This window comes from Zosterops lateralis, assembly GCF_965231275.1.
Source record: "Zosterops lateralis genome assembly, chromosome: 6".
In the NCBI taxonomy this organism is placed as follows: domain Eukaryota; kingdom Metazoa; phylum Chordata; class Aves; order Passeriformes; family Zosteropidae; genus Zosterops; species Zosterops lateralis.
In genome coordinates this window covers 58198331-58224538 of record NC_139761.1, presented here as the reverse complement: position 1 = coordinate 58224538, position 26208 = coordinate 58198331, and the positions used below count along the sequence as shown (strand labels likewise).

General features: G+C 40.6%; 1 protein-coding gene across 5 annotated transcripts in view; it reads right to left on the bottom strand.

Moving 5' to 3' along the window:
• GAS2 (growth arrest specific 2) overlaps positions 1 to 25753 on the bottom strand; it is a 75586-nt gene extending 49833 nt beyond the window's left edge. Inside the window, exons 1-4 of one of the 5 annotated variants that reach the window (XR_014590447.1) lie at positions 25644 to 25753; positions 18198 to 18308; positions 15553 to 15714; positions 7589 to 7713 (exon numbers count right to left, since the gene is read on the bottom strand). Coding sequence is in view for 4 of the 5 variants with exons in the window: in XM_083864371.1 (XP_083720497.1) it covers positions 7589 to 7713; positions 15553 to 15694 (267 nt within the window). In the remaining variant the exon portion in view is untranslated. Of the gene's footprint in view, positions 1 to 7588; positions 7714 to 15552; positions 15715 to 18197; positions 18309 to 25225; positions 25329 to 25535 lie in introns of those variants that run through there. The other 4 variants (XM_083864371.1, XM_083864374.1, XM_083864373.1 and 1 more) reach the window with 4 other exon arrangements.
• Between the last annotated feature and the right edge of the window lie 455 nt (positions 25754 to 26208).

Genomic DNA, 26208 nt, shown 5'->3' with positions numbered 1-26208 from the left:
TGCAAAAATCAATGGTGGCTTAGTTTTTTTTTTCCTAATAGAATGACAATTAGACACCATTCAAGAGAGAGACTTCAAATAAAATTTCCTTTTGAAGTGTATTAAGATTTCATAAACAGAGACACCAGGGTAAGCCATGGCAGCAAAGGCCTCCCTACAGTATCCATGAAAACAGAGATTCAGTGCTTCATTCACATTCAATAAATGCTCTGTTGTTTTTTTCCTTAGATCTCTGGGTTTCAGAATTAATATTTAAATAGGGATTTTAAAAACTGGCATCTCATAATAGGCTTATTCAATAATATTTGATTAAAACAGAATGAGGCAATTTTCACAGTTGCTCTTTCAGAGGGCAATTACACCTTATCCTTGGTGGATGATCCTGAGCTTTTCCCCATCACAACCTCAGAATTCAGAGCTGAATTAGCAAAGAGTTACTCAAAGAAGACAAAAGAATCCTAGTTTCTGAATTTCCCTCATTTTCATTACAAATTAAATAAAAAAAAAAATGGAGAATTGCAATTAACAGAAGAATTGCATTTGTTGTGGCAATAAGCAGCAATTATTCCATAAGATATGAAAGTATTTCCATGAGACATAAATGGTGAAAACTGGGTGGATATCCATGGGACATACTTTGAAAAACAAACCCCACAATTATTTTTTTTCAAACATCACATTCTTAAGGGGGACATAATGGTCTCAAAAATAAAGTATAAAAACCACTAAATTTTGGCAAAAGCAAGTGATTTTAGTAACAGCAATTGCAAAATCACTTTACCCCTTAACTGTTCCAGAAGAACACAAGCTAAGGAAAATGCTTCAAAAAAATTTCTAACTAAATGGTTGAAGTTCATTGAAACACATCACAGGTTCTAAAATTTCCTGTTGAAAAAGGTTTTCATAATTTCACTGGCAGTGTGGTCAAATAATGTCTTACTTTGGAATATGGAATTACAGTGAATAGCCTCGCACTGTCAGTCTAAATAACAAATGTAAGAAGCTATTCCAACTCCTTGGTGATGGTGGATGCACAGCTGTCAATTACCATTACCATTGTGCCTCCTCTTCCACCTGGTTTTCTCTCAGTGAATCAATCTCACTTTTTGTGACCCTCTGAAGTGCAAGGCAAGGTGAGGGTAAGATAAGTTCCAAATTTTCTGTAAGATTGGTTCCAAATGGTGCTTTACCTCCCATGAGACAGGTGTCAAGGAAGATTGTGAAATATCTAGACAGTCTAAAGTTAAGTATGGAAATTTTTGAGATGTTTTATCTGTTTTCTTTTTGAATTCCCAGATGTTTAAGGAAGATAAAGTTTTTATGCAGATGCTGAAAGCATTCAGGAAGAATTTAGCGTGTATCTCACTGCAGGTAAGTCTTATGCTCCAAAGCCCTGGATGTTAATTTTTTAATAAGAAATTGCATCTTTGTCTTTGTGATAAAAAAATCTGAACTTCTGTAAGTTTTCCAGTTAGAAAGCACAAGGAAACTGCTTGAGCCCAGGGAATTCTAAACAGGGGTAGAACTTAAAAACTTTCATGATTTGAAAAAGATGGTGGAGTGCTTATCTATACAGCCAAATTTCTAAATCAGCCTCAAGTGAAGAGCAAAGCTTCACTGCCTATTTGAAGCATTTGGGGCTGATTTACATAAACAAACACAAACTGGAATATTTAGTTAAATAACCAAATTAAAGATAATTATGGTAGCTATAAATTGATGTCTATGCCTCAAAGGGACTTTTGTTTTTTTCTTCTGCATTGCATGATGTTGCTTATGTTCACCATTCCTATTGTTTCAGAAATTTAGGCTTATTATTTAAGTGCAAGACTCACTATTGGCATTGCATCAAATTCTGTAGTTCTTCCTCATTCAGTATTCCCCAAGAACTACAACCACTAACTTGCACCTAAGAACTGCACAGTAAACTGAAGACAGTTGGTCTAAATTATGTTGTTTTCTCAAGTTATAAGGTCATTTCCATGCAAGTCTCTGTTACATTTCTGTTCCAGACTATTCCTAGAAGTCTAAAGAAAAAGCCAAATAGAAAGATCTGTTACAAAGATGTCTACAGTTTGCTTTAAATGCTTAACAAAACAAGTCATAGGAACGTTACAGTGCATTTCACACAAGTGGCAAAATCCAGCAAATCTAAAAATGGCTGTTTATAAATTTCTCTCAGAAAATATCCCTATCTTTAATGCATGGATTGAAGTGATGGCAAAAATGTTATGAAAAGTTCCAGGCTTAATAGAAATTTTATGAAGTTTATGTAGCAGCATTCCATGCAAAGTCAATGTTAATTAAAAATCTCTGGAAAAAAAACTTGGCATTTTCTTGTTTAATTCTATTCCTAGAAATCAAAATTTGGTCCTCATGGCCTGATTTGCAGTCTGAATCACCGTATTATCCAAAGCTGGAGCTACCAATTATTTAAGTACTTAAATCTGCCCTGCTTTTCCCCTGACAATTGGCTTGTGCTGCAAATCCTGGTTATTTCTGCAGTGTTAGGCAGGGGCAGAGAGGTGAGCAGGAGAAGCCCTGTCTTGGGTTCACTGACAAGAGCAAGTTCACATCCATGGTGCTTCAGCCAGCCAAGTAACAAACCATGCCCTCCCAAGGACAAGAGGCATCCATGAGAACAACAATCCAGGGAAATCTGATGTCTTGGTGCTCCCTCCAGGATTGTAGAGCTCTGCTTCCAGCACAGAGCATGGCCCCAAGTGCATTTTAAACCTTTTAAAGGAGTTCTGCAATGTGTTCACTTGGAACATGCCAAGCAGACAAACACATCACACCCTGGAGTTGTTCAGAACTCTGCTCTCACAGCCTGGCGGCCAGCAGCACAGCACTCCATCCTACCATGCAATTTCCCTGCAAGCATAAACTTCAGTTGGAGGAGCATTTGCTGAGACATGGAAGGTTTGTGATCTATTGCAGACAAATCCTGCAATATCTGCAAGGAACAACCCAGCTGAAGGACCAAGCTACTGACATGTCTGAGGAACAGACAAAGAGTTCTCTAACAAGCAGCTTTAGAATTTGTGGAAATTATTCCTTCTAGATGGATTAGCACTTGTCAATAGTACTGCAAGATCATTTTTCTCTCACATCCACATCAGTCTGCCCACTAGAGAGATTAATACACAAAAAGACAATGCTGGAGTTTTTTAATCCTTCCAAGTAACTGAGAGCCATATCTATAATGTGTATGATTAGGAATTGGCTCAGTGAGCTTTTATTGCAAAATAAAAGCCCAGAAAGTACAAATGTGCAGAAAAGCAAACTGCTGCTCCAGACCACAAATGATCTGTTCGCAGCCCAACAATTCCTGCAGCCCTACCCATGAAATTCTCAGCTGGAGAGTGAGATTTGTACCTTACAGAGGGCACATGAACACAGCTCTGGTGCACCTGAGTCTCTCTACACTGTGCAGAGAGGGTCAAGGCACAAGTTTAGAGAAGGCCATACATCCCATCTACAGGACACAGATAATCTTGAGAAACTGAAGCCTACAGTAGAAATAAACCCATCACATGTATTAGATCAGACTTCCAGCTTGGCCATCTGGGCAAGATGAGCGAGATCCAGACTCCAGATCCAATTCTGAATAATTGGTACAAATTGTTTTAATTGTAACTCTTAAAATGGCTCTCAAAAATAATTCACCCCCAGCCTGCTTCCTGGAGACACTGTTTTAAGTGGAGTGTTTGGAAAGATAGCAGCAGCTTCAAGGATGGTGAGAAGGCTACTGTGCCCTGCTGGCAAAAATGGTAACAACAACAATTAACACAATTAGTTTATTTGTGTTTATTTAAAAGTCCTTATTAACGGTGTTACTCAACTAAGCCAAACCAAATCAAATGTGGGTTCTGTGCATACTGCACACGTCTTGATGCTCTGGATTTGTTTGTACAGCTGTGAAATTTTCAATTAACTGTCTGTCAGGAAAAGTAAAATACTGACAGGAGACCGTGGAGAAGAAATGTAAGTCAATGGGAGAAAATTACAAAATAGCATTGTGCAGCATTCATTACTTTTATGGAGTAGCTGCTGCCATAATAAGAAGTCTGTAGTTTCAAGGCAGTACTCCATTAGCAGCAGCACATGCAGTTTCAACAACTCACTGCCATACAAATCTCGAGCATTTATTAAGATTGATACCCATCATCTCCTTGTCATTTTATAAAATGTAAATTATTAGATTTATGAGTTAAAATCTCCAGAAAGAGGAAAAAAATACTTCTTAGAAAATACATTATATAGTCACACTGCCCTCGCTCTTTAAAAAAAATACATTTTCATCTAAAACCCAAAACTTTTGTCTGAAGCAAAAAAATCAGATACAACACCAATGCTCTCAGAAGAACCAGGTTTTGAAGCATGGTTTAGCTGCTTAACAAGGAAGAGCATTGTCTTCTGGGACTTGCAAAACAATCCTAGGACCTAAATCTTCTGAAGTGAACAATTTTTAAATGCTTCCTCCTCAGAAACTGTAATGCTTTTAATCTCTTATTACTGAACGATTAACCAATCAAACAGCAGAGTAGCTAGAGTCATGGAATTACCTATATTATGATATATTACCTATTATGATATCCAAAGATGCTCATTATGGCATTAATAGCAGGAATAGCAACATGCAGAATCTGCCAAACTCCTGCACTCTAGATTCTGCTGAAAAACAAATACCAAAGTGGAGTGTGGCCCAGGTGGAATTTTCAGATGCAGGGATTTAGCTCTAAAAAGGCTTTATACTGAAAGAAAAAAATACAAATATAATTTAAAATAATTTATATGAAGTTTGACTTTTGTAACAGATTTCCCTTCATCCACTGGCACAAACAGTGGGGTTTTCATTCCCAGGAAATAAAACCACACAGAACACCCGAGTGACTCTTATGCTTTCTCAAGTTCTAATAATTTTCAGCTACAGGGACTTCCTCATCTGAATTCTGTGTATTCAGCCTTCCAAGAGATCTCTCTTCCAATACCTTATTCAGAATTTACTTGACTCCAGGTCAATTTAAACACTCCTTGACAAGAATTTTATAACTTGCACATAAACAAGGCCCTCCTTTTGCTCATTTGGCTTCCAGCAGCTTCATCCAATGTCCCACAGTTTTTGTATAGAAACTGACCTTCTACCACACCATTCCTGATTTGGCAACTTCCATCACATGCCCCTCTTTCCACACTCAAGCATCCTGACCTGCCCAGTCACTCATAAAAAGCAACTCCATGATCTCCTTCGTGCAAGAAAAGTTATGCCTATTTGCCTGCCTCTGACTCTTCAGGAAAGAAGACTCCTTCTGCATCACACACCATTTAATCTTCTTTTCAATTTTTGTTCTCAAAGCTCTATCCCCAAGGCCCAGTAGCCTCCCATTCTTTGAAAATTTCCCCAGTATCCACAAGTGTTTCCACACGACACAAAAAGGAAGTGTTGATATCAACATGACAGTCCTCCTTCCAGATTTGGAAAACACAATATTTTGGGAACTTCTTTGATGTTTTGTTTTCCCAATTTATTCAGCACTCAGAAAGGCTGATGCTGACCTAGGGGATTCCTGCAATCTGAAGGAAATTCAGTGCTCACTAATAAGGGAATGATACAGTTTAGTTCAACAAACAAACCAACTGCAGAACTGACATTGACTTGAAACTTACTGCACAAGCTTTTAAACCAGAAGCCATAGGATTTAACCTCTGATGTTTTGAAGAGTATTGCAATATGAATTCTGGGAATTATGGCAAAAAATGATGAGTCAGTGCATGCAATATTAGCTTTGAATGCCCTCTTAAATCTATTGCAGCCCCAAAGGGCTGCACGATAATTTCAGGATCAGTGCATACCAATCAGAGCAGGATGTATCATCCTTTTCTTAGATAAAACTAACCCCAAAATATTATATGAAGCTTTTCCATAGGAACAAGTTCACATACAAGGAAAACCTTTGCTTATGAAAAGAGGTCAGATCTTCAAGGCTGTGAAAGGCCTCAGTAAGATTCCACACGTTCCCTTCCATCAAACCACATCCCTGTCCTGCCTTCCTCACTCAGGTGCAAGCTGGTGCAGCCAGCAAGCTGATCCTTCTGCTCCTCTTATATCAGCTGCTTCTATCTAAAAAAATGAGAAGTTACACAGATGGATAGAAAGATTTGTTATCCATTTTGACAGAGGCTGAACTCAATAGAAGTCAGTGGCTTCTCCCGGCTGTCAGGGAAATCAATGAGGGCATCTGAGTTAAAGAACATGTTTCTGTTTTCCTGTGCAGAGCAAGGGTCAGATGGCTTCAAAATTCCACATATATTATTAATAAAGTGCATAAAAATTATTCTTTCTATGCTAAATTTCATACAGTATTATCTCCTCCTCAGTGTGGTTCTTGGCACCACAAAGTCAGGCAAATAAAGACCTAAAAATCTAAATAATGACCACACATGGCTCTGCAAATGTCTAATTGGCTTCTAATGTAACTTAGAACACAAAAAGTAGTACAGGTAACCCTTCATTCTGCCTAGCTAGTTCCTAGGCTCAATCGAGGACTGCCCTTTGTGTTTTCTCACTTGAAAACCACCATGACACTTAGGTAAAGACCATATTCCAAAGAGGAACTCCAAACTCACCCAATACTTCTGCTAATGAGGACCTGATTATAATTTGAACTAGAAAATATGACAGACAATTTCTTCTACACCAACGATTGTTGACTTGGAACCAAGAAAAACAACTCATACAGGTACAACTGGCACAGGGCTGTCAGTTCTCAGAGCAGATGATGAAATTGATGCCATGCCCTAATTTCTGCTGCAGACAAGTCACGAAACATCAAGAATAGAAGATGCATTATGTGGTTTATGTTCTTGGCCTCTTTTTTATCTGCTTTTTATTTGCATGTTTTGGCTTTCAAGGAAGAGGTACCTGAATGCAACCAGAAAATAAGAACAGCTTCACACTGAATGTGTTAATGTGTCAACCATTTAATTCTACTTCTCCAAGAAATGAACTTGCTGCACTCTTGAATTGTCCCAGGAGAATAGTTTGAATTAAAGCAAGTTGTGTTCAAACAAGTGTTTAAATTGATCCTTCCAAAAGTCCTAAGTATCTTCTAAGTTTCACATTTTCCATATCATTCCTTCAACTCTTTACTAAAACCCCTTCCAGAACGCAGGATCTTTAAACTCAAGGCACCAAAACTAACTATAGAGTTTTATTATTGGTCTCTCTAGAGCTGTTTCTGGAGGAAAAGACACTTCCCACAACTACTTAATATTTCCTTTAAAAATAAATACAAGGATCATATTTTCACTATTACCTACCACATCCCACTGCTAGATCTGGTTTATTCTTATTCTCCACGTATTACAAGGACTTTTCTGAGTAACTGCTTTGCATAGATACTTCAACAAATATCAAATAAGCATTATTTCCCCAGTTTCATATTGCCATTTTTCTACACAGAGCAATCCTCTTCCCATCCATTTGCAGAACCTCCACATATAAAATCTCTGAACTGCCCAAACCCAAAGGTTGGGTACATTAGATACATCTAGATTAAATGCCAGAGTGTTGAGCAACACTTACTTTGCCAGGCTTGTTTGCATCAAAGCTGTTCTCTTTAAATTTCTCCTGCAGGGTCTCAGCTAGCCGGCAAAGCAAGGCACCGTTATCCAATTTCTCCATAAAGGTTTCTGCTGTGATTTCTCTACCTGAACAGCAAACAGAAAGTTAATATGGCAGAAAGCATGCAATGGTACAGACTGCATTGGTGTAAAAAGGGGAATAAAAAGAAATCTGGACAATATTTTGAAATAAGCTTTAAGAGAAAAATTTGCATTACTTTGAATATTTTGTCAATAATCTTAACATTAATTTACTTTACTGGTAGATCTACAGCACGTTATGAAAAAAACAAATCGATGCTTTCTTTGGGAAGGCATGTGATATTTGAAAAAGAGATCTACCATTTCAAATCCACATATTATACTTTACTTGTGAAGATCCAGTGCTTTTAACATAGTGTTTTAAAAGAGAGGGTACAGCAGGCAAATGGTTTACACCAGTGTGTATGTGTTACAACTATGTGTAGTTACAGCATGAATTGCTACGAGTTTACTTTGCAACAGAAATAAAAAACCATTGGAAAAAGGAAAGGGTGGTATATTTTTAGAAGACTCTTAAATCCTGGTCCTGCAAGAAGTAGACAAGACAGTGACTGCAATGCTCCTATGAAAGCTCTTTTTCAGAAGTAAATTTAAGTTTAAACAAAATAACAGAGAGTCAAATTTCATGTTATAGATCTACTTGCCACACAGATGAAAACTTCCACTAAAGCAACAAAACTCAAATCCTCTGCTTTCAAAATACCTCAATTCTTCTATCACTGTAAGAATATAGTGATACATAGCTCTATGAGAGAGTGTTCAGCTGCCAGGAACCGCCCTCTCTTCTACAGCAGGCCAGCCAACCTTACCCGAAAATGGAATTACATCCCCCTGGAAGAGGGGACCGTGTGCTCCATGAAGAGATTGCATGCTGACCCAGATGAGAAGGGAATTATTTACCATCTCAGACTAAACTTCTAAGATCTTAGCATAAATTTCAGTAAAAATATTCCTGTTATTGAAGGTTTTTCATTTTCCCACTTCAACTGAAAAATTTGCCTTTACTTTGGACACGAGCAGCTATATTTTTTTCATCCCTTTTAACTTCCACTCGTATCAAGAGAACATCAAGGAATAATTCTTGTTCTTCCAATTAAGACAGGATTCTCTTCCCCCCAGTATTTCCAGATGCCATTTAGGAAATAACACTATTAACTCATTTTTCAGAGGTTGTTACACAGCATGCATTAGCAACAATAGTCTAACATGTCCCCCCCAAAAAAAGTAAAAAAAAAAAGAAAAAAAAGGAAGTTATTTAAAAACTGAAGTGAGACTGGTTCCTCATCCCACCCAGGTCTGCTCCTGCTTCCATGACATGTCTGGAAACTGAAAATAGTAATCTGTTTAGAACAGGTTCACTGCAACTTTTTATCAAACAAAATAGGAAAAGCAAAGCTTTCCTGTATCTTTTTGCTAAGAAGAGAGGGGGAAAATAACATTCAAAAGTAAAAAAAATGAAGTATCTAAATTAGTACTGAACTTCTTGCTGATACATTATAACCTGATACTCCATAATACTGAAGATAGCAGCATTACAAAGCAGTATGATTTAAAAAATGCTATAGGAAAGCTGATTTCCCTGGGCCCTTGTCTGAAAACTTTGAAATACTTTAGCATCTTCTGGGCAAAACCCCAAATGTGAATCTTTTCTATTTGGTAAGTTAAGATAAAAAGATAAAGACTGTTGCAGCAAACCATTTTCAGATAGAGCAGACTTCTCTTTTTCATTGATGCTAAACTTGTTTTTTTTCTAACACACTCTTACTTCAGAAATCTCTTTTTAACATGAAGGTTTTCCCTTTTTTATTCCCACTTCATTCTCTTTGCCATGTAGCCACTTTACAGCCCCTGTGCACATAAATGACTTCTCCAGGCAAAGAGCAGCAGTAGCACTGCAGACATGCAGAGTTGCCTTATGTCTAACTGATAATATTTCTGCCATATCTCCAGAACAAATGCAGCCAGGACTGAAACTGTAATAGCCCAGAAATAAAAAAAAACAAAACAAAAAAAAAAAAAAAAAAAAAAAAAAAAAACCAACCAACAAACCTGAACAGCTCAGCATCTCAAAAGACTTTGCCACCATTCTAGCCTGCATATTTTCCCATTTGCCCCATCAGCACTTTTCTAAAGTGCTCTAAAGCCTCTAGAAAGCTAAATTTTAAAAATAACTATGCTACAGGAACTGCTTGAGTATTATTTTTTATAATACACCCCCTTCTCTTCTAAAACAAAAATATTTCAAGTATCTTTAACAAACTAAAAAATTCTATTTTAATTTGCAACACATAAGTTTTCACTAAGGCAAACAAAAAAAGGACCCCACAACCCTACATTCTGCATATCTCTTCTGTCCTATGATTTACAGATGCATCATTTCATAATAATAGAATATTATAGAACCCTTGAAACTTATTTTAAGGTAGTTATTATTTTAAGGAATTTAAGGCTATTTTCTTTCTACAGATACAGAAAAAATCGGTTATCTTCTCCTGCTATTTAACAATATATTTTGTATTATTTTATTTTGTAATATTTGTATTATTTTAAGTGCTGAATTGCATTAGCAGTTTGGCCACTGCATATTGTACACTAAACTGGATTATTTGAGTTCTATTGGCCTTTATGAAATCTGAAAGAATGAGTTTTGCATTGAACATATGTCTCCAATGAAAAGTATATTAGGTGTCAGCTTTCAATTCACTGTATTTTATGGCTTCATAAGGTGGCATTTCTTTGCTAAAACAGACACGCTGACATATTTAACAGTAGAAATGTATTGATTCAAGTAAGAGTAATGTTCATAACCTGAGGAAAAAAATTGCTCCGTGTATTTGTATGGAAAAAGCATCAAACCCCATTAAAAATGTACAACTCCCCCTACAATTACAAGAAAGCGGCTGCAATGTTTTTATAGGATGGTAATAACATTAAGCATAATAAAAAAACCAACACTGCAAGTATGAGGAGAAAATCCAGGAGTATGAAGGCTTTCAGAAACTTCTCAAGCACTGCCTACCCTCCCTGTCACCACAACCACCAGATTCCCCTCAAAAATCCCAACAGCTGCACCTGGACACCAACCAGTGCAAACTGTGAGCAACTGGCTGTAAGGTCACCCACTCCTGGGGGACCCAACAAAATCAGGCTGGAGGTCCATGAAAAAATGACGGAAGGGAGGTTCATGCCTTGGGTGTGTGCCCACGAGGTTGAGGACAATGCTTCCCTGAAAGCTCTCAGACAACCAGAGCCTTCAGGAAAGGTTTCACTGAAAGCCTTCACTGAAGGACCCAAAATCCAGCTGATCCCTCTGTTCCACTTGGTGTAATAACTACAGTGCAAGGCTGGCTCCAGCCTCCCAACGTGCTGCTGGACTACTTAATTGTACATTTTGTGCAGCAACACAAAACTAGTGGTTTGCAAATAGAAATATTTCACTCGAGTGAACCTCTGAAGCATCTGAGGCACTGCTGAAACAATTGCTCCTGACACTCTCAATTCACATGGCATATAAACAAATCCAAGGAAACAAAATGTGATAAAAATGAAGAAAACCAAGGCCAACGACTATGCATGGTTCTTTTCTGACAAGGCTACTCTGCTCCCTAAAACAGTTGACAGCAGGAGATATAATTTTGAAAGCATTGAGACATTATTGCTTACTTGAAACGGAACATACAAAAAATTCCAAAGGTATGCTGATAATAAAGAAAATTATAAAGCAACTCAGCTAAGCAAGAAACTGTATCAGTGCCAGCAGAATCACTGGAGGTATCAGCACTGTGAGCATCTTGATACTCAGACATTTAAAACCTGTATTTCCCACTGGCTCGATCTGAACAAACTGATGTTGACAATACATGTTCTGTTACAGAATGCTCTTAGGCAACAAGGTAAGCAAGAGCACTAAGCTGACACAGATTGAATTCAGAATCAAAGACAGACAGTTTTCTTGCAGAAGACTTACCATTCTCCAACCTCAAACTTTACACTTACTCCAACAAACTTCTAAATACCTTGTCTTCAACTTGATGCCTCTCCTGACACCCTCACCTCTGCTCCTTTTCTCCAAGCCTCCTTCCCTTTTCTGCCCAAGCAACTTTTACACGCATCAAACAATATCCAATGTTTCCCTGTCCAATTCCTCAGCATCTCACATTCCCTGGTCCCTCAGCTATGAGCTTCTGGAGCCTTCTTCCTGTTAGGAAGAGACCTCAGGACTGAAACCTTGGAGCCCAGCATATGCCTGAGGTGTAGTCAGTCCCATATGCTAAATGAAGCTGGATGGAGTAAAAAGACAATATAACCCTTTGCATCTTGTAAAAAAAACTCTGGGAAGGGGCGGGGGGGGGGGGGGGGGGGGGGGGGGGGAAGATTAGAGGTCCACAAAACTGCCAAAGAGGAAACAGGGAAACCATCTCTCTGTACCTGTCCCAACTTCTGCAGACACACAAAAGGAAAAAAAGACAATACTAGAGAGTAAAGCAGAAAAGCAAACCTTTCCCATTGCCATTCTGCCTCTGCTAGAAGAGTTCTGTGGCCCAAGTGTGCCAGCTCCCACATGCAGCTTGATCAGGGTGGAACAGAACTTTTCAGTACCCACAAGAACATGGGTGTATATACTAAAGTATATACACCATCTACCAGATTTGGAGTGTGTCAGCAGTGAAAGCATTCCCAAATGCTTCATGGGCTCCATACCTAATAGAAACAAGGCTGGGAGATCATCATGACCTGCAAGTCAGCCAGGCTAACACATCTCATCAGCTTTGCCACTGCCACTCTTGACTGAGACACCAAAGCTCAGCAGAGAGAAACAAGAGCAGGAAACAAATAATCTATGGCTACAATCTTCCTTTCCAGCATCCAGACCACACTGCTGACATGTCCCACTTTGAAAATGCTCTGATGTACAATATCGTATGAGTTAATCCTATCTGACACGTGGATTCCATCTGCAATGTCTTTTTTCCATCCCCCAGAGTATGGACAGCTAAAATCTATTCAGCAATGGAGCTGTAATGACAAACTGTCCTCTCAGAAGCTCTGAGTTTCTCTGACATGGTTCCAAAAATAATTAGCAATGTGCACACAAAAGTACCAGCGATTACTAAACAAAAAACCCCCACAACAATGTCCATGTTAAATTACGTATCTGAAGCCTCAGCATTAAAAATTCTGTGTTATTTTCCAGCTGCACCATGTATCTCACTTTTCTAACTTATCAATTGGGTAAGGTTGGATTCTAGCTATGCCTGCTTTCTATCTGATATCAAAACACTTCATTCACATCACAAAGTGCAATATCCAAATCATGTTTTCCAGTTTGATTTTCAACCCACATCAGGCTAAGCTGCTGCAAAACCATCACCATTTCAGCTTCCAGTAACACTGCATAGGGCACAATTGCCTCTCCACAAAAATCTCCTAAAACACCTTTGCTTGATCAAACTACCTCAAAAGGTTTCAGTCCTATTCTTGCCTAAAACACTATGCTTTTTAAAAATCTATATTTCTTTGAAGAGATTATGTGCCCTTGTTGAGTCCTAGTACAGATGAATGACAAAAAAAAAAAAAAAAATAGATGAAACAAAATATGAACCAAAATGGCAAAAGTTAAATGAAATGCATGTTAGTTCCCTTTAGAAATTGAGAAATCTTATTGCATGAAAGCTGCCATAAGGCCACTTACAGTGAAGCCACACAAGACCCAGAGAGAGCAGGCTCGCATGTGGGTACACAGAGCACATCCATGCATGGAAACATCTACTGACCATTAATGCAAAATATATTATTTCCTCCAGGGGGAAAAGCCCAAAACAAACAAAAAAAGGCTTCCATATCTTCTATCCTTTTGGATGCTGAAAAACAGATGCTGTATATTCATTTCTATGTTCCTGTACAGCAGCATGCTTACACACAGCTTCTCCATTTAAAGTTTATCCAAATTACACAGTAATTAAGCAAAATTTGAATTCTGAGTTAATATACTCTTATGAATAATAATTATTTTAATTCACACTTAATTTATTTTGAATGTGAACTTTAACTTAATTATTAATTTGAATAACAATGTCTGCATAGGAATTCAAAGCAGTGTAACAAATCACTGTAATTTCAATTCATCAGCAGAAATGCTGAGAAAAGGAGAGCTCAATGGAAGAAGGTGTGGGGGAATGCATTAAACAAATGAACTGTATACGCTGCTTAATTAAAACAAGGTTGTGCCCATTTAGTCCTGCAGTGCAGAACTTGGGGTGTCCATATGAAAAATCAGATATTTAATTGCAGTTGGCATTTCGGAACCTCCTGCTGGTTGCTACTTTCTTGCTCAAAGAGTGACCTCATTCCTAAACTTATCACTGGCAGAACTCTGTTACATACTGCAAACAAGCTTCTATTTGTTTTAGAGTGGATCACTAAAACTGCATTGTTTAAAACATTTAAACAATATATTGAATCCTTCATGGAATGTGCTGCTTCCAATTCATAAAACAGTCACTTGGATTACTGTCTTGTGGGGAATGAAAAGTTTCTGAATTTTGTTCTGGTTTTGCATAGACAATTTTATACTCAAAACACATTGATTTAAATGGAAGCACCACATAAATATGTCATTTAAAACACCTGCCACTTTTGCAGTTGTGGCTCCATAACTCAGTCCAAAAATGGGTATTTTCTCCCTGCAGAATATTGTGTTCTACTGACGTGGTGCTTATTGACCACATCTCTTATAACATAAGTGATATTTCCTTTTCTTTCTCTTAAAAAAGAGGCAATAGAGAAATAATAGGATGTGCTGATGAAAGACACTGCATAAACTTTGTTCCTGTATGATATCACTGAGATGGTTTAACTGCAGCACTGGCCATGACAAGACACTGCCCATGTCTCACCAGAACAGATTGGCAGAATTTTTAAAAAAAAATGAAAAAAAATCTTCCAATACAATACATACCAAATTTAAAGGTGCTCATCCAAATTTTTCTCCAAAATCCCATCAACTAACGTTCCACATGAACACAGCTTCTGAAATATTTTTCTTCTCTTTATTTAATGAGAGGAATTACTGGCATGTCTCCCTTAAGATGAGGTATTGTGTAAGTCATCTATCTCTTTGGTAGCATCCTCTGCATTTACAGAGATCACACAAAAGCCATTTTTCCCTGAGTGTTCTCAGCAAACAACATACTATTTCCTGGCTTACAGTTTCAAAATTTCACTTTCTTGAATAATTAATTTGTACATCTCCAAGTATTGTCTTTCTCCTTCCTGCCAGGGACAATCCCATTCACTCTTTTTTATATGTGCCTGATGTTTTTCCTCTCAGTTTTGGCTTGCATCCCTTTCTGACAACAACAAGCCTTGCCTTTACAGACCAAGATGTGAGCAGAGAAACCCCAGGTCCCTGCTCTGCCAGGTCAAACTCCTCTGTGCACAGGCTACCACAAGTCTCAGCATGCATTGTCTTGGGCAGCAATTATCAATTACTAGGTCAGAGAGGAAATATTTCCTTCTGTTCAGGACAGTCAGTACACCATGCTCTTTAGGAGACCTATCAATAAAAATGGAATACACAGGTGAAGGTAGCAATTAGCACCATTCAGCTTAAAGTACAGAAAATACAAGAAAAAAAAATTAAAAGGAAATTGGAACTAAAACCAAACATGGAATGTATACTGTTCAGTTATGCCACTCACAGAAACACAGTGGAGGCAAATTACTCATCAGCTCTTCTGACCTTGCTAATATTGGTGCTATGTGGTGGTAGCTCCATGATAATTTTATTTTTGAAACACAACGAGATCAGAACTCCCAGCTAACAGTGTAAGGAGCCCTCTCATGCTGCCCAGTGTGTGCACCCCATCCTGTTGTGCACCCTACCCAGCAGGTTTGTGAGCCACAGGGCCAAATCCTCCTTCATGGGCAGCAGGTTGGCCTCGTGTCTGCTGGCCAGCCACTGGCTGTACTGGTGCATGTCGGACAGGCCGGGCCCCCGCGCCTTGGGGCTCAGGGCAGTGCACATGGCTCAGCTGCTGCTTCTACCTGGGAAACCACAGAGAAAGAGGAAAAAGGAGAAAAAAAAGGTCTTCGTTATAACAAATAAAGTCTCATGTGCTCCATTTTTAGAACTGTAGGAGATAATCCCATCCGGAATGTAATTCCCATCTCTGGGTGATGCTGTTGTACACCACAATGACACAGACTCTGACTTCAGAAGACTAAAAATTACTCTTTTATTTTGGGGATGTGTCTTCTTTTTATACTATTTTACACAGACCAATTTGACTGGTGACAAGAAGACAAAGTTCTTCAATCGCATTGGTCAGACCAGAGGGACATCAAGAAGAAGTCCCTCCTAGGGAAAGAAAGTGAACAAAGTTACAGTTACCAAAACACTTCTGTTTACAGAAAATTCCCTGGGAAAACAATATCATGAAACCAAAATATCTCAGGCACGAAACCAGGGCTACATCTGGGAGTGTCCAAGGCCAGGTTAGACAGGTCTCTGAGCAGCCTGGTGCAGTGGAAGGTGTCTCTGCCATGGCAGGGGAAGCGCTTGGAGTGAGGTGTCTTTAAGGTTCCTCCCAACCTGAACCATTCTGTGATTCAATAATGACAATAGTAATTCTGAGTCCAAGAAATCAGAGAAATCAGATATCAGACAAACAGGTGTGGATCTAACATATGGTTGCAAACACCAATGACCAAAACTTTGTTTTGTTAATGGATTTTTTTTTTTTTTGCAATTGATTAAATTATACAGATAAATTAACTTCATTTGTACTCACCAAGCTACATGTTGCCAACACAACAAAATATTCTGGAAGGAGTTATTAATATCAAATGAAAAGAAACATTTTACACAAAGCTAACAACTCACTATGATGCCTGACCCAATACCCATTCAGATTAATTGGAGAGCTCCAGAGATTTTTGGATCATGCCCAGGAAAAACGTGGCAACAACCAAATTACAGCAAACTTATTAACAATTGATAAAAGCTGTAACCCAATGGAAACAGTCTATTCTACAGCTTCAAAATTATTAGAGAAAAAATTACACCAAATATATTGACTGACTAGCATTATTCCTTCAGAAAGCAGCAGAACATCTACTGTTGGTCACTCACACTTCCCAAATTCTCCTCTGCTTCAGTGATGACCTACTGAAACTTTACTTTTGGGTAAGAGAGCTAATCTTTAACACATGATGTGTTAAATATTGTTGGAACCACTGCACCTACATCTCTGTGTCTGAAGGGCTGACTCCCTACCTGTGGCAGCAGCAGGCTAAAGCAAAATTATTTTCTCCTCTCTGGAAGAAACCTGTAGCAGTGAGCCGAAATACTTCTTTGCCTGACAGGCTGCAGCAGCCCACACCAAGCAGCAGATACAAGGTACAGGTGGCACTAAGACATCAAGAGAATGTGAGAACCATAAGGTATAATTGATTGAAATAAATTAATTTAAAGCTAAAATGTAATAATAAATAATAAAGCTTTAAATTAATTTAAGGCTGATCCACACAATTACAGTAAAACATGTCAACTGGCTTCCATTTATGATAATCTGCACTTTTTGTCCTTTGCATACCTCTCATACCAGGTAAGAGATATTTGTGACTTTAAAAACAACAGCAGAAAAAAAGAACTATTTATTAAACTATCTATTAACGACCTGAATAACGAAAGTACTGAAAACGATTTCTTTGTCAAAAAAAGGAAAATATTTGCTAAATGTAAAAAAACCCCTTGCCTTTCCATAAAATCGTGCTGTAACTGACTTTTCCAAATGTATGTAATAATGTTTGGGATCTCTTTATGGTTGTATTAAAATACCCCAGCATTTTTTACCCTACTCTCTGTAACTAAACTCTACGTTTGCAAAAAGACCTGCATAAGCTCTTGTTGACAGTACCTCACCCCAAGGCCTGAAGTTGAGCTTGCCCTTGAGATAGGCACAGCTTTCACTACAAGTATACTTCTTACTGAAATCAGACAATTTTTTTCAGTTGGGGAAAAGCAAAAACATATATAAAAAAGATTTATTCTCTTGTATAAACACATATTTCTGAATTATGAGTAATTTTACATTTTTCTTACAAAAAAAAATCCTTACGTATCAAAGTTCCTTTGAAAGCAGAGGAGTTTAGAGCAGACTGAAGTACATAACTTATGCACAGCTCTGTTGTGAAACCGACTTTGTAAAAATGTCAGCTTGGATTTATGGCTTCCTGGTTAATTAAATTCAAATCATACCTGTTCATTTAGGGCTGCAAGGGAAGGGAGGCACTTGGGCTGTTAGCTCTGCAAAAATCTATCTAGAATGTCACTCTCATAATAGATTGACTCAGACTAGAGGCTACCAACAGCTCAGGAATGTCAGTGACAGTATAGTTAAAATTTCTCTAAGTCACTCAGAAACACACAAATTAGTCTTTCGAAGAACTGCTTCATTTTGGATAGAAACAGAGGCAAGACACCAGTTCAAGGGTTATATGGGAAAGAACAAGTTTCTATCACATACCTGCTTTCCAGAAAGAGCCTTCAAATAATTTTGACCACTTTCTGCAGTCTATAACCTCCACTGATCCGGTGAGAGGCAGAACTGGAATTAGCTTGTTCTCTTGAATTACCTCTGCAATGACAGTGGTAAAACGCAATTAAAAAAAAAAAAAAAAAAAAAAAAAAAAAAAAGAGAAAGAGAGAGTTCTTATTCTTGAGTCCATGTATCTAAATATTTAGGAAAATCCTGCAATTTGTTTCTCTTTACATAGAAATTGGAAAAACACAACAGAAAAAGCAGAACTACCTCACTAAAGGAACCAGTTAGACCCTGCACCCCTTCCCTGGGAATAATTTCACAGTTCATTCATGCTTTGTGGAGGGTGGTCAGACTGGATGACACCTGGAGGTCCCTTCCAACCTACATTTCTTGTTATTTTATATTTCATGCAGGGTCTCTGGTAGGAATTGGCACAGGCACTGAGCTGGGCTGTGTCAAGAAGAAAACAACAGGCACTTCCCTTTCCTCTCACCCCACTTCATCACTTCCAAGCCCAGGCATAGGAAGTGCCCTGTGGGAACCTGGGGCTAATTAATCACCTGCATTGTGATATGCCTGACAGTCAGCCAGATATAACACAGGCTGTGACACTGCTGGGGCTGAAGTCATTCGGGGGTCTCAAAGCTGCATTTCTTGAAGACAAGACAAAACAAAACAGGAGGAAGGCTTCTTCAACAGCTACATGGAAGAAGGTTGGGTTTCCACATCAGCCTGGGGAAGAAGCACTGCACTCTACATTTCAGGCCTGTTTCTGTGGAAATGGACTGGGGGAACAGGGATGTTATTTCGGTTCGTCTCTAAAATACAGCATCATCTTTAATATATTTCATACTGACCTAACTCAGCAATCAGGCTGTGTAAAGTCCCAGGAAACTTCTGAGACCCATTCAGGGAAGAAAAGTGGGAGAAAAAAGATTTTGGAGGATGCAAGGCTGCTTCAGTTTCTTAGTGACTGTGGCAGTAAGAAGAAAAAAGAGAGACAAGGAGGGTATTCTGAGTTTAAGGTAGTTTTCATAAGACATTCTCAGAAAGAGAAACTGGAAAGATGACAAAAGCCAGCCAGACAGGTGACAAAAGTCTCTAGAAGGTGAAAATGGTTCACACATCTTTATGCTGGGACTAGGTCTGCTTGAAATAGTCACCCTGAATTAAAATAATGCATGAAGTGTATAATGAAGTGGGCATGCAAAGTGAGGACGGAGGAACGACAAAGTTGATTCTGATGAAGAGCCTGAAGAATGACAGATAAATCACATACAAGCTAACATGCCTCTGTATAAGTTTTCTTTGATTTCATTTCCAAAAAAACCCCAAATTTTTCACTTCCCCACTACTTTTCTGAAAAACTGCCCTACACTTCAGTAAAATCCACAAAAGTCCTACTTTGGACTTCCAAAATAATTCTTAAAAAATTAAAACTCAGCTTTCAAGGAGCAGAACATCTCCTGTCACAAACTCCACTGGTGATACTGGAAGTCAGTTACCAAACTGCATGCGTCAGAAACTTCCAAGCTCTGAATTATTCTCCATGGAAACACTGATCACCACTGAACTTGGTAAAGTCAACTTAAGCCTCCACAATATTTCAGTACCAAAGTACCCAAGTCTCAGTAAACAGTTCATTTACTTCATCAATTCTACCAGCACATACATACTAGAACTTCATCACATAAGTAGCCACGAAGAAGCCAAATTTGTTGTGTGAAAGGGACCGCAATGGAGTCCTGAGCTCCTTCAAGCTCCTTCAAGATCTGCTGGAAGATTCTTCCTGTGGTGAAGGTCAGGCCCTTGTTTCATCCCTCAGATACCTTCAAATCTCTTCCTCAAAATGTCTCAACAGATTTATTTTTTAGTGAACTGAAGAAAAGTTTCATGGCAGTTAATTTGGTCAGAGGAATGGACCAACTTGCATCAGAGGTAGAAGCAGCTTTCAAGGATACATCACCACAGCTGAGGCAAGCCTCTGGCTCCAACAACTATTTCACCCTTTCCTTTTGGCAGACAAAGCATGAATGAAGTAGCCAAAAAATATTGGGTTTCCTAATCTCACTACTTTCTAACAGCAACATCAAATCATCATACACACAGCTGTTCAAAACTAGCCAACACAAACATGTCAAATATTTTATAGAACGTTACACTTCTCTATAAGCTGTTGAGGCTGACGTGATATGCAGAAGCATTTTCAAAACTCACCTCCAAATACTTTAAAGCAACTGCTTCCCCCTACTAGTCAGGATGTAGATTCATTCAGAGTCTAGAATAGACCTATTGAGAGGAACAGTCTTGGATTGCTTTTCATCCTGTTTTGTTACAGTTCATATTTATGTGGCACAATCCTTTTTTCGACCTCTCTTAACAAGAGGATGGCATCTCAAATTCTCAGCCTTATTGTCCACATGAAGAACCCAGTATGGGATGGTTTACAGTCCACCCAGCTATGTGTATCAGATTCAACACTCTAAAAGGTCCTGTTTCTCTCTGCCTGCTCCTACTGAACAGTGAAGTTCTTATTTTGCTCTACAGTAGTGCATTTAGTTATCTGTGTATTGCAGTTCACTGCCTGTGTTTTGCCAGCAGTGTAACCTTACACTATCTGATGATTGTTATCAGTGATCATCAGGTGAAAGCAAAGAGAATCAAACAAGTGATCTTCTGTGTTACCACCGGCTTTTGTTGGGGTTAAGGGGTAGGAGAAAAGGAATCAAGAATGATACACTGTACTCAAAACACACAAGGGGCAGAGACTGTTTCATCTAGCAAATAAAACTGGATGCACAACGAAGCACTTACAGTTGCAGATTCAATTCCCTTTCCTATTCCAACCACCCTCCTTAGCTGTAAAATTGTGATAATTTTCTTCAAGTATAAAGGGGGAGGAAAAAAAAAACACTGTATAGGGAAAATGTATATATAAAAGCTTGCAGGTGTGCACAGATATACATACAATGAAAATACTTTGTGTGCTCCACCCTGCTAGGTAATCCTATAAACCAGAGAGTTTTTACTCCAAATTACCCACCCAGTTCCATCATATCCATATAACAGCTTATCCTGAGCAGCTGCTGACCACACAGTGCCACTGTCTGCACCACATGAGGTTCAGTGTCACTTCAACCTGGCTCTCAATTACAACATGTGCATTAATTCTCAAATAAAAAGGGGCTTGAACCACTTCTTTCAGCTTGCTCCTGAATACAATCCTTCCAGGGCAGCAATGAAGAAGTCTTGCTGAGTCACTTGCCTTTTATGAATTGACTTAAGAATTAGCATAGAAGTTACGTCTCCAGTGAAAAGAGCATTTTTCTTTCTATTCAGTTAGAAGAGAATAAAGATAAATCAAAAGTGTCTATGGAGGAGAAAAAAAAAATCCATCATAAAGCAAATGCAGAATGACCTTAAAAATGATTGTGTTTGTTTCTACCTGTGTGAAAGGATAAAATGAGAGTGATTACTCTTCTGCAGTAAACTGGAAATTGGAGGAAATTGACTAAGTGACATCTAACAGTGAGTAGCAAGTCTCTGCGTTTTTTTCACTGCTTCTTTTAGTCCATTTTTAGGATTTCAAGAAAGGGGGCTTTCACAGTTTCCTTTGGGACTCAAACCACCTCTGATGCTAAGGTCCTACAGGATGTGCCCTTTGCACCACAACAGCCTGACAGGGACACTGTGCACAGACATGGGCTTTGGCCCAGCAGGGAAGTTCACTGACTAGCTCTGTGCAGCTGGCAGCCAAACCAGAGCCATCCAGGACTGAGGGTCTGCACAGTGCCACTTCAGTCCAGCTGCTCTACACAGCTGGAACAACTGGAACAGAAAGTGGCACATCTCTGCCTCAGACCCTGAGTTCAAAGACTCTTTTTCATACATCTTCACAGGATTAAACATGCAGGTTCTGAGGCTTATAATTTTATCTGTGCAATGAGATCTGCTGTAATATGACTGAGGAAGCACGTTGGCCACCACTTGTAGGAGAAACCAAGCATCATACACACAACTGTGCAACTGCTTTACTGGCAGTGATAGAGGAAACAGACAGCAGCTTAGACAAGATCAGCAAGTTTTCCTCCGAAGCAACTTGAGCACTAGACTGTACATTGGCTTTGACAGAGGGGTATCAGCTAGAAATGCAGACAATCTCCTGCTGTCTTAGGGAGAAGGTAATGCTGTTGGAAAGCAGCCAGCCTGGAAGGAGAGGAGACAGAGGATCAAAAGCCAGAACAAAGCTCATGAGTGTATCTGGCAAGGGTCTCTGCTGGATCTCCCTGCTAGTTCTAATCACCTCAAGCAGATGGAAAAGAACAGAACTTTTGAAACTTTACTGCAGTTTAAGTGGACTGTGTGAATAAGTCACTAACTGAAACAGCAAACAGTGCAAAAAAGTGCATAAGATTCAGTGTTCATAAACAGATGAAGCTGGAGAACAAAATGCATAATTGTGGACACAAATGTAGCTGCCCACAATTTGGGACCCATATTGCAATCACTACCCTCACATCATCAAGTGCCAGTTTCATAGACACAGCACAACCAAGGATAAATACATTCACATTTTAAAACTTACTTCAGCTCTCCTGTCTCAGTGTTGACATATTTTTCAGATTTGGAGAGTATAACATCAGTTCACAGACTAAAGGCTGCTCTTGTTTTTCCACCCCTTCACCCATACATACACATATATGTATACACACAGATATATGCAGAAGGAGGGAAAAAAGATATATGAATGCCTTCCTTTGAGAGCCACAAAAATAACTAAAAAACTTCTGATTTTTTAATGTTAGGAAACTGTTCCCTATGGTGAGATCTGCTAGACAGTGGAATGACTTTCCCAAATGAAACTGTGAAAGCTCCCTTTCTTGAAACCCTAAAAATGGACTAAAAGAAGCAGTGAGAAACAACCCAGAGACTTGCCACTCACTGTTAGATGTCACTTAGTCAATTTCCTTCAATTTCCAGTTTACTGCAGAAGAGTAATCATTCTCATTTTGCCCTTTCACACAGGTAAAAACAAACACAATCATTTTTAAAGTCATTCTGCTACTGCCTTGCCTATTCCCTCTTCAAGAGCTATTTGCAGAGCTTTCCCTTCTGTAAGAAACAACAGGTCACTCTTGTCTGCATTATCATAAATGGACTTACGCGTAACCTTAACTTCTCTCACTACCATAAACAAGCAGCTAAAACATGAGCTGACAAACGCAGCAAGCACATCTTTACAGGGAAATTTAATTTTTCTAGATATTTTATTATCCTTATAAACTCTAGCACAACCAATTTAGCCCAAGGTTTCTGGAGTTTTCCCAGATTAACTTGGAGCATACTGTACGTTAGGAGCAGGGGGAGGGGCAGTGAAGGGGAACCACCATCTGAAACTCATTAATCAATTAGAATTTTTCATGGCTTACATCAAAATGTGATCTACACTGATAGAGTGAGTTTTAATCACAAGAAGCCTTTGTCCCTTCCATTATGAATATGCATTACAAACGTGTGCAGCACTCAGAGGGGAGGATGGAGAACCTGGCACCACAGTTTACTGATACTTTATACCTGTAAGGCCCCTGGTCTGAGGCCAGACCAAAACAAAATTAACTGCACTGAAAAATCTGTTCTAATCATTGGAAACCTAAACGTTTTCAGGACTATGCTTAGTAGAAACTATTCTATTGCCTTGATAATGTCTCCCTCACCAAAAGGAAAGCAGAAAGTCTTTCTCACACAGATGAAAACAAAACTTCAGGAATATTCAGTATCTCCTGGCTCTGAAAATTATAACTTCTGGAAACTGAGCCTGATGCTAACACTGTCCAAAACCCTTGAAGTTGATTCCTTTTTGCCTGGCTATTATTCTATGTTTTTCTGCTTGTCTAAGGAAAATAGCCATTAAAAATCAGTACAAAAGAAGTTTCAACCTCCACCAGCTAGAAAAAGAAATACATATTTAAACTGATACATCACATCTCCCAAGGAGCAGAACTGTCCCTTGCTGCAAGGACACAATGCAGACAGTACTACAAGCTGACTTCCAACCATCAGCTTTGCTTTTAATTATGATCTTCCACTTCTAAATCCTCTCCTGAAATTAGTGTTAAGTTTAACTGAGAGGTGTAAAGTGGAGCTGAAGAGGTACCGTGGATAGTAAATGCACCAATTTAAATAAGACTTTGGGTAAAATAAATAAAGTGACCAAATAAGTCAGGAGGATAAAGTAAGTGGCAGCTAGAACTTGAGGATAGTGCTGACTCTTCCGCACCTCACCACCTTCAGACAGGTTTGACCATGGTTCCAACAAGGGCAGTATAATCCTGATCAGATGGCCTATGACACCAGACAGTATGAATTTGGGAATGTCCTCTTTAGAAACTTCCTATTAAATCACAATCCACGTCACAACCCCCCACAAAACTGTTACACTTGGCACAGCATCTCCTTCGCAATGAAACAAAAAATACATAATTTAACATACACGGAAAACCAATAACACTTCGTTCATTTTTCATTGCAAAACAATGTCACAAGTAAGTTGAAACTGCACTGGGGAGCCTGCGATGCATCCACGCTGGTGTCCCAGGAGCTGCGGGCTCAGATGACAGACCCCAGGCTGCACACAGCAATGCCAGACAGGGACAGCAACCTCCATTCCTCACAGCACAGCCTCAGCGAGGACACAGAGCCTTCCGAAAGGTGAAACTCTGTCCATGCGAATGTAGCGCCCGGAGAGGAGCCCCAGAGCCCCGAAAGGGCGGCTTTGGCCCGGGAGGGGCGCGGTGCTGCAGCCCCGGTGGGGCGGAGGGGCGAGCGCCGGGCGCCTCCCGCCCGCGGTGCCGCAGCCTCACACGGACACTCGCCCTCGTCCTCCTCCCGCACCGCCGGCGCCCCGGGGCTGCCTCGAGAAGCCACAAAGATAAACCCGAGCTCGGGGCCAAGGGTGAGCGCACGGCGAGTAAGAGCCACCCCCCGTCCCTCCTCGCCCGCCCCGCTCTCACCCGCCGCGGAGTCCGGTGCGTTTGTCCTGCTCGGGGCCCTTCCGCAGTCAGGCTGAGCTAATGGCTTTGCCATGAGTGCTGCGAGCGCCGCTCCAGGTCTGCCCCTCGGGGGCAGGACCAAGCAGACCCGCCGCGGCCCCCGGCCCCCCGCGGGATGCCCGGGGCAGTCCGCCAGCGGCCCGCGGCCTCTCCGCGGCGAGCCCCGGGGGGAACACGCGTGGAGCTCCGCCACACACCCGCGCACGTCTCATCCCGCCTCCGCCATGCTCTCAAACACCCGCGGCCGGGGAGCGGGAGGACAGAAACCCACCCCAAAGCCCGCAGAGCCCCGCAGGCAGAGCAGCCGCCCCCACTGCGGCACGGTGCCCGCGGCCCCGCCGCCTCCCGGGACAGCGGGGGACGGAACAAAGGCACCTACTCCGCACCGCAGAGCCGCCGGGCAAAGATCACCTTCCCGCTCCGCTCCGGCTCCGGCCCCTTTCTCTTTCAACTCCAGAGCAGCCGGCGAGAGGCACGAAACGCCCTCAATTTAAAGGAGCCCGCGTGGCCAGCGAGCCCCGCCGGAGGGCCGGCAGCGAGCCCGCCCGGGACAGCCAGGGAGGGCTCCCACCGCGGCTGGGGCGGGCAGGAAGGCAGGCAGGGAGACAGGCAGGGCTCCCACCTTGGCAGGGAGCGGGAAGCAGGCAGACAAGGCTCCCGCTTTGGCAGAGAGGGCAGGAAGGCAGGGCTCCCACCTTGGCAGGGAGGGGGGAGCAGACAGGCAGGGCTCCCGCTTTGGCTGGGGTGGGCAGAGAGGCAGGCAGAGCTCCCACCTTGCCTGGGGCGGGCGGGAAGGCAGGGCTCCCACCTCGGCTGGGGGGAACGGGCCGGGCTCCCGGCGCCGCCTCCGAGGCCGCAGTGGCTGCCCTGTCACCCCCGGCAGCCGCCGCCGGCCCCCCGAGCACAGCGGAGCTGCCTCTCCTCGCCCGCTCTGCTCCATGCTC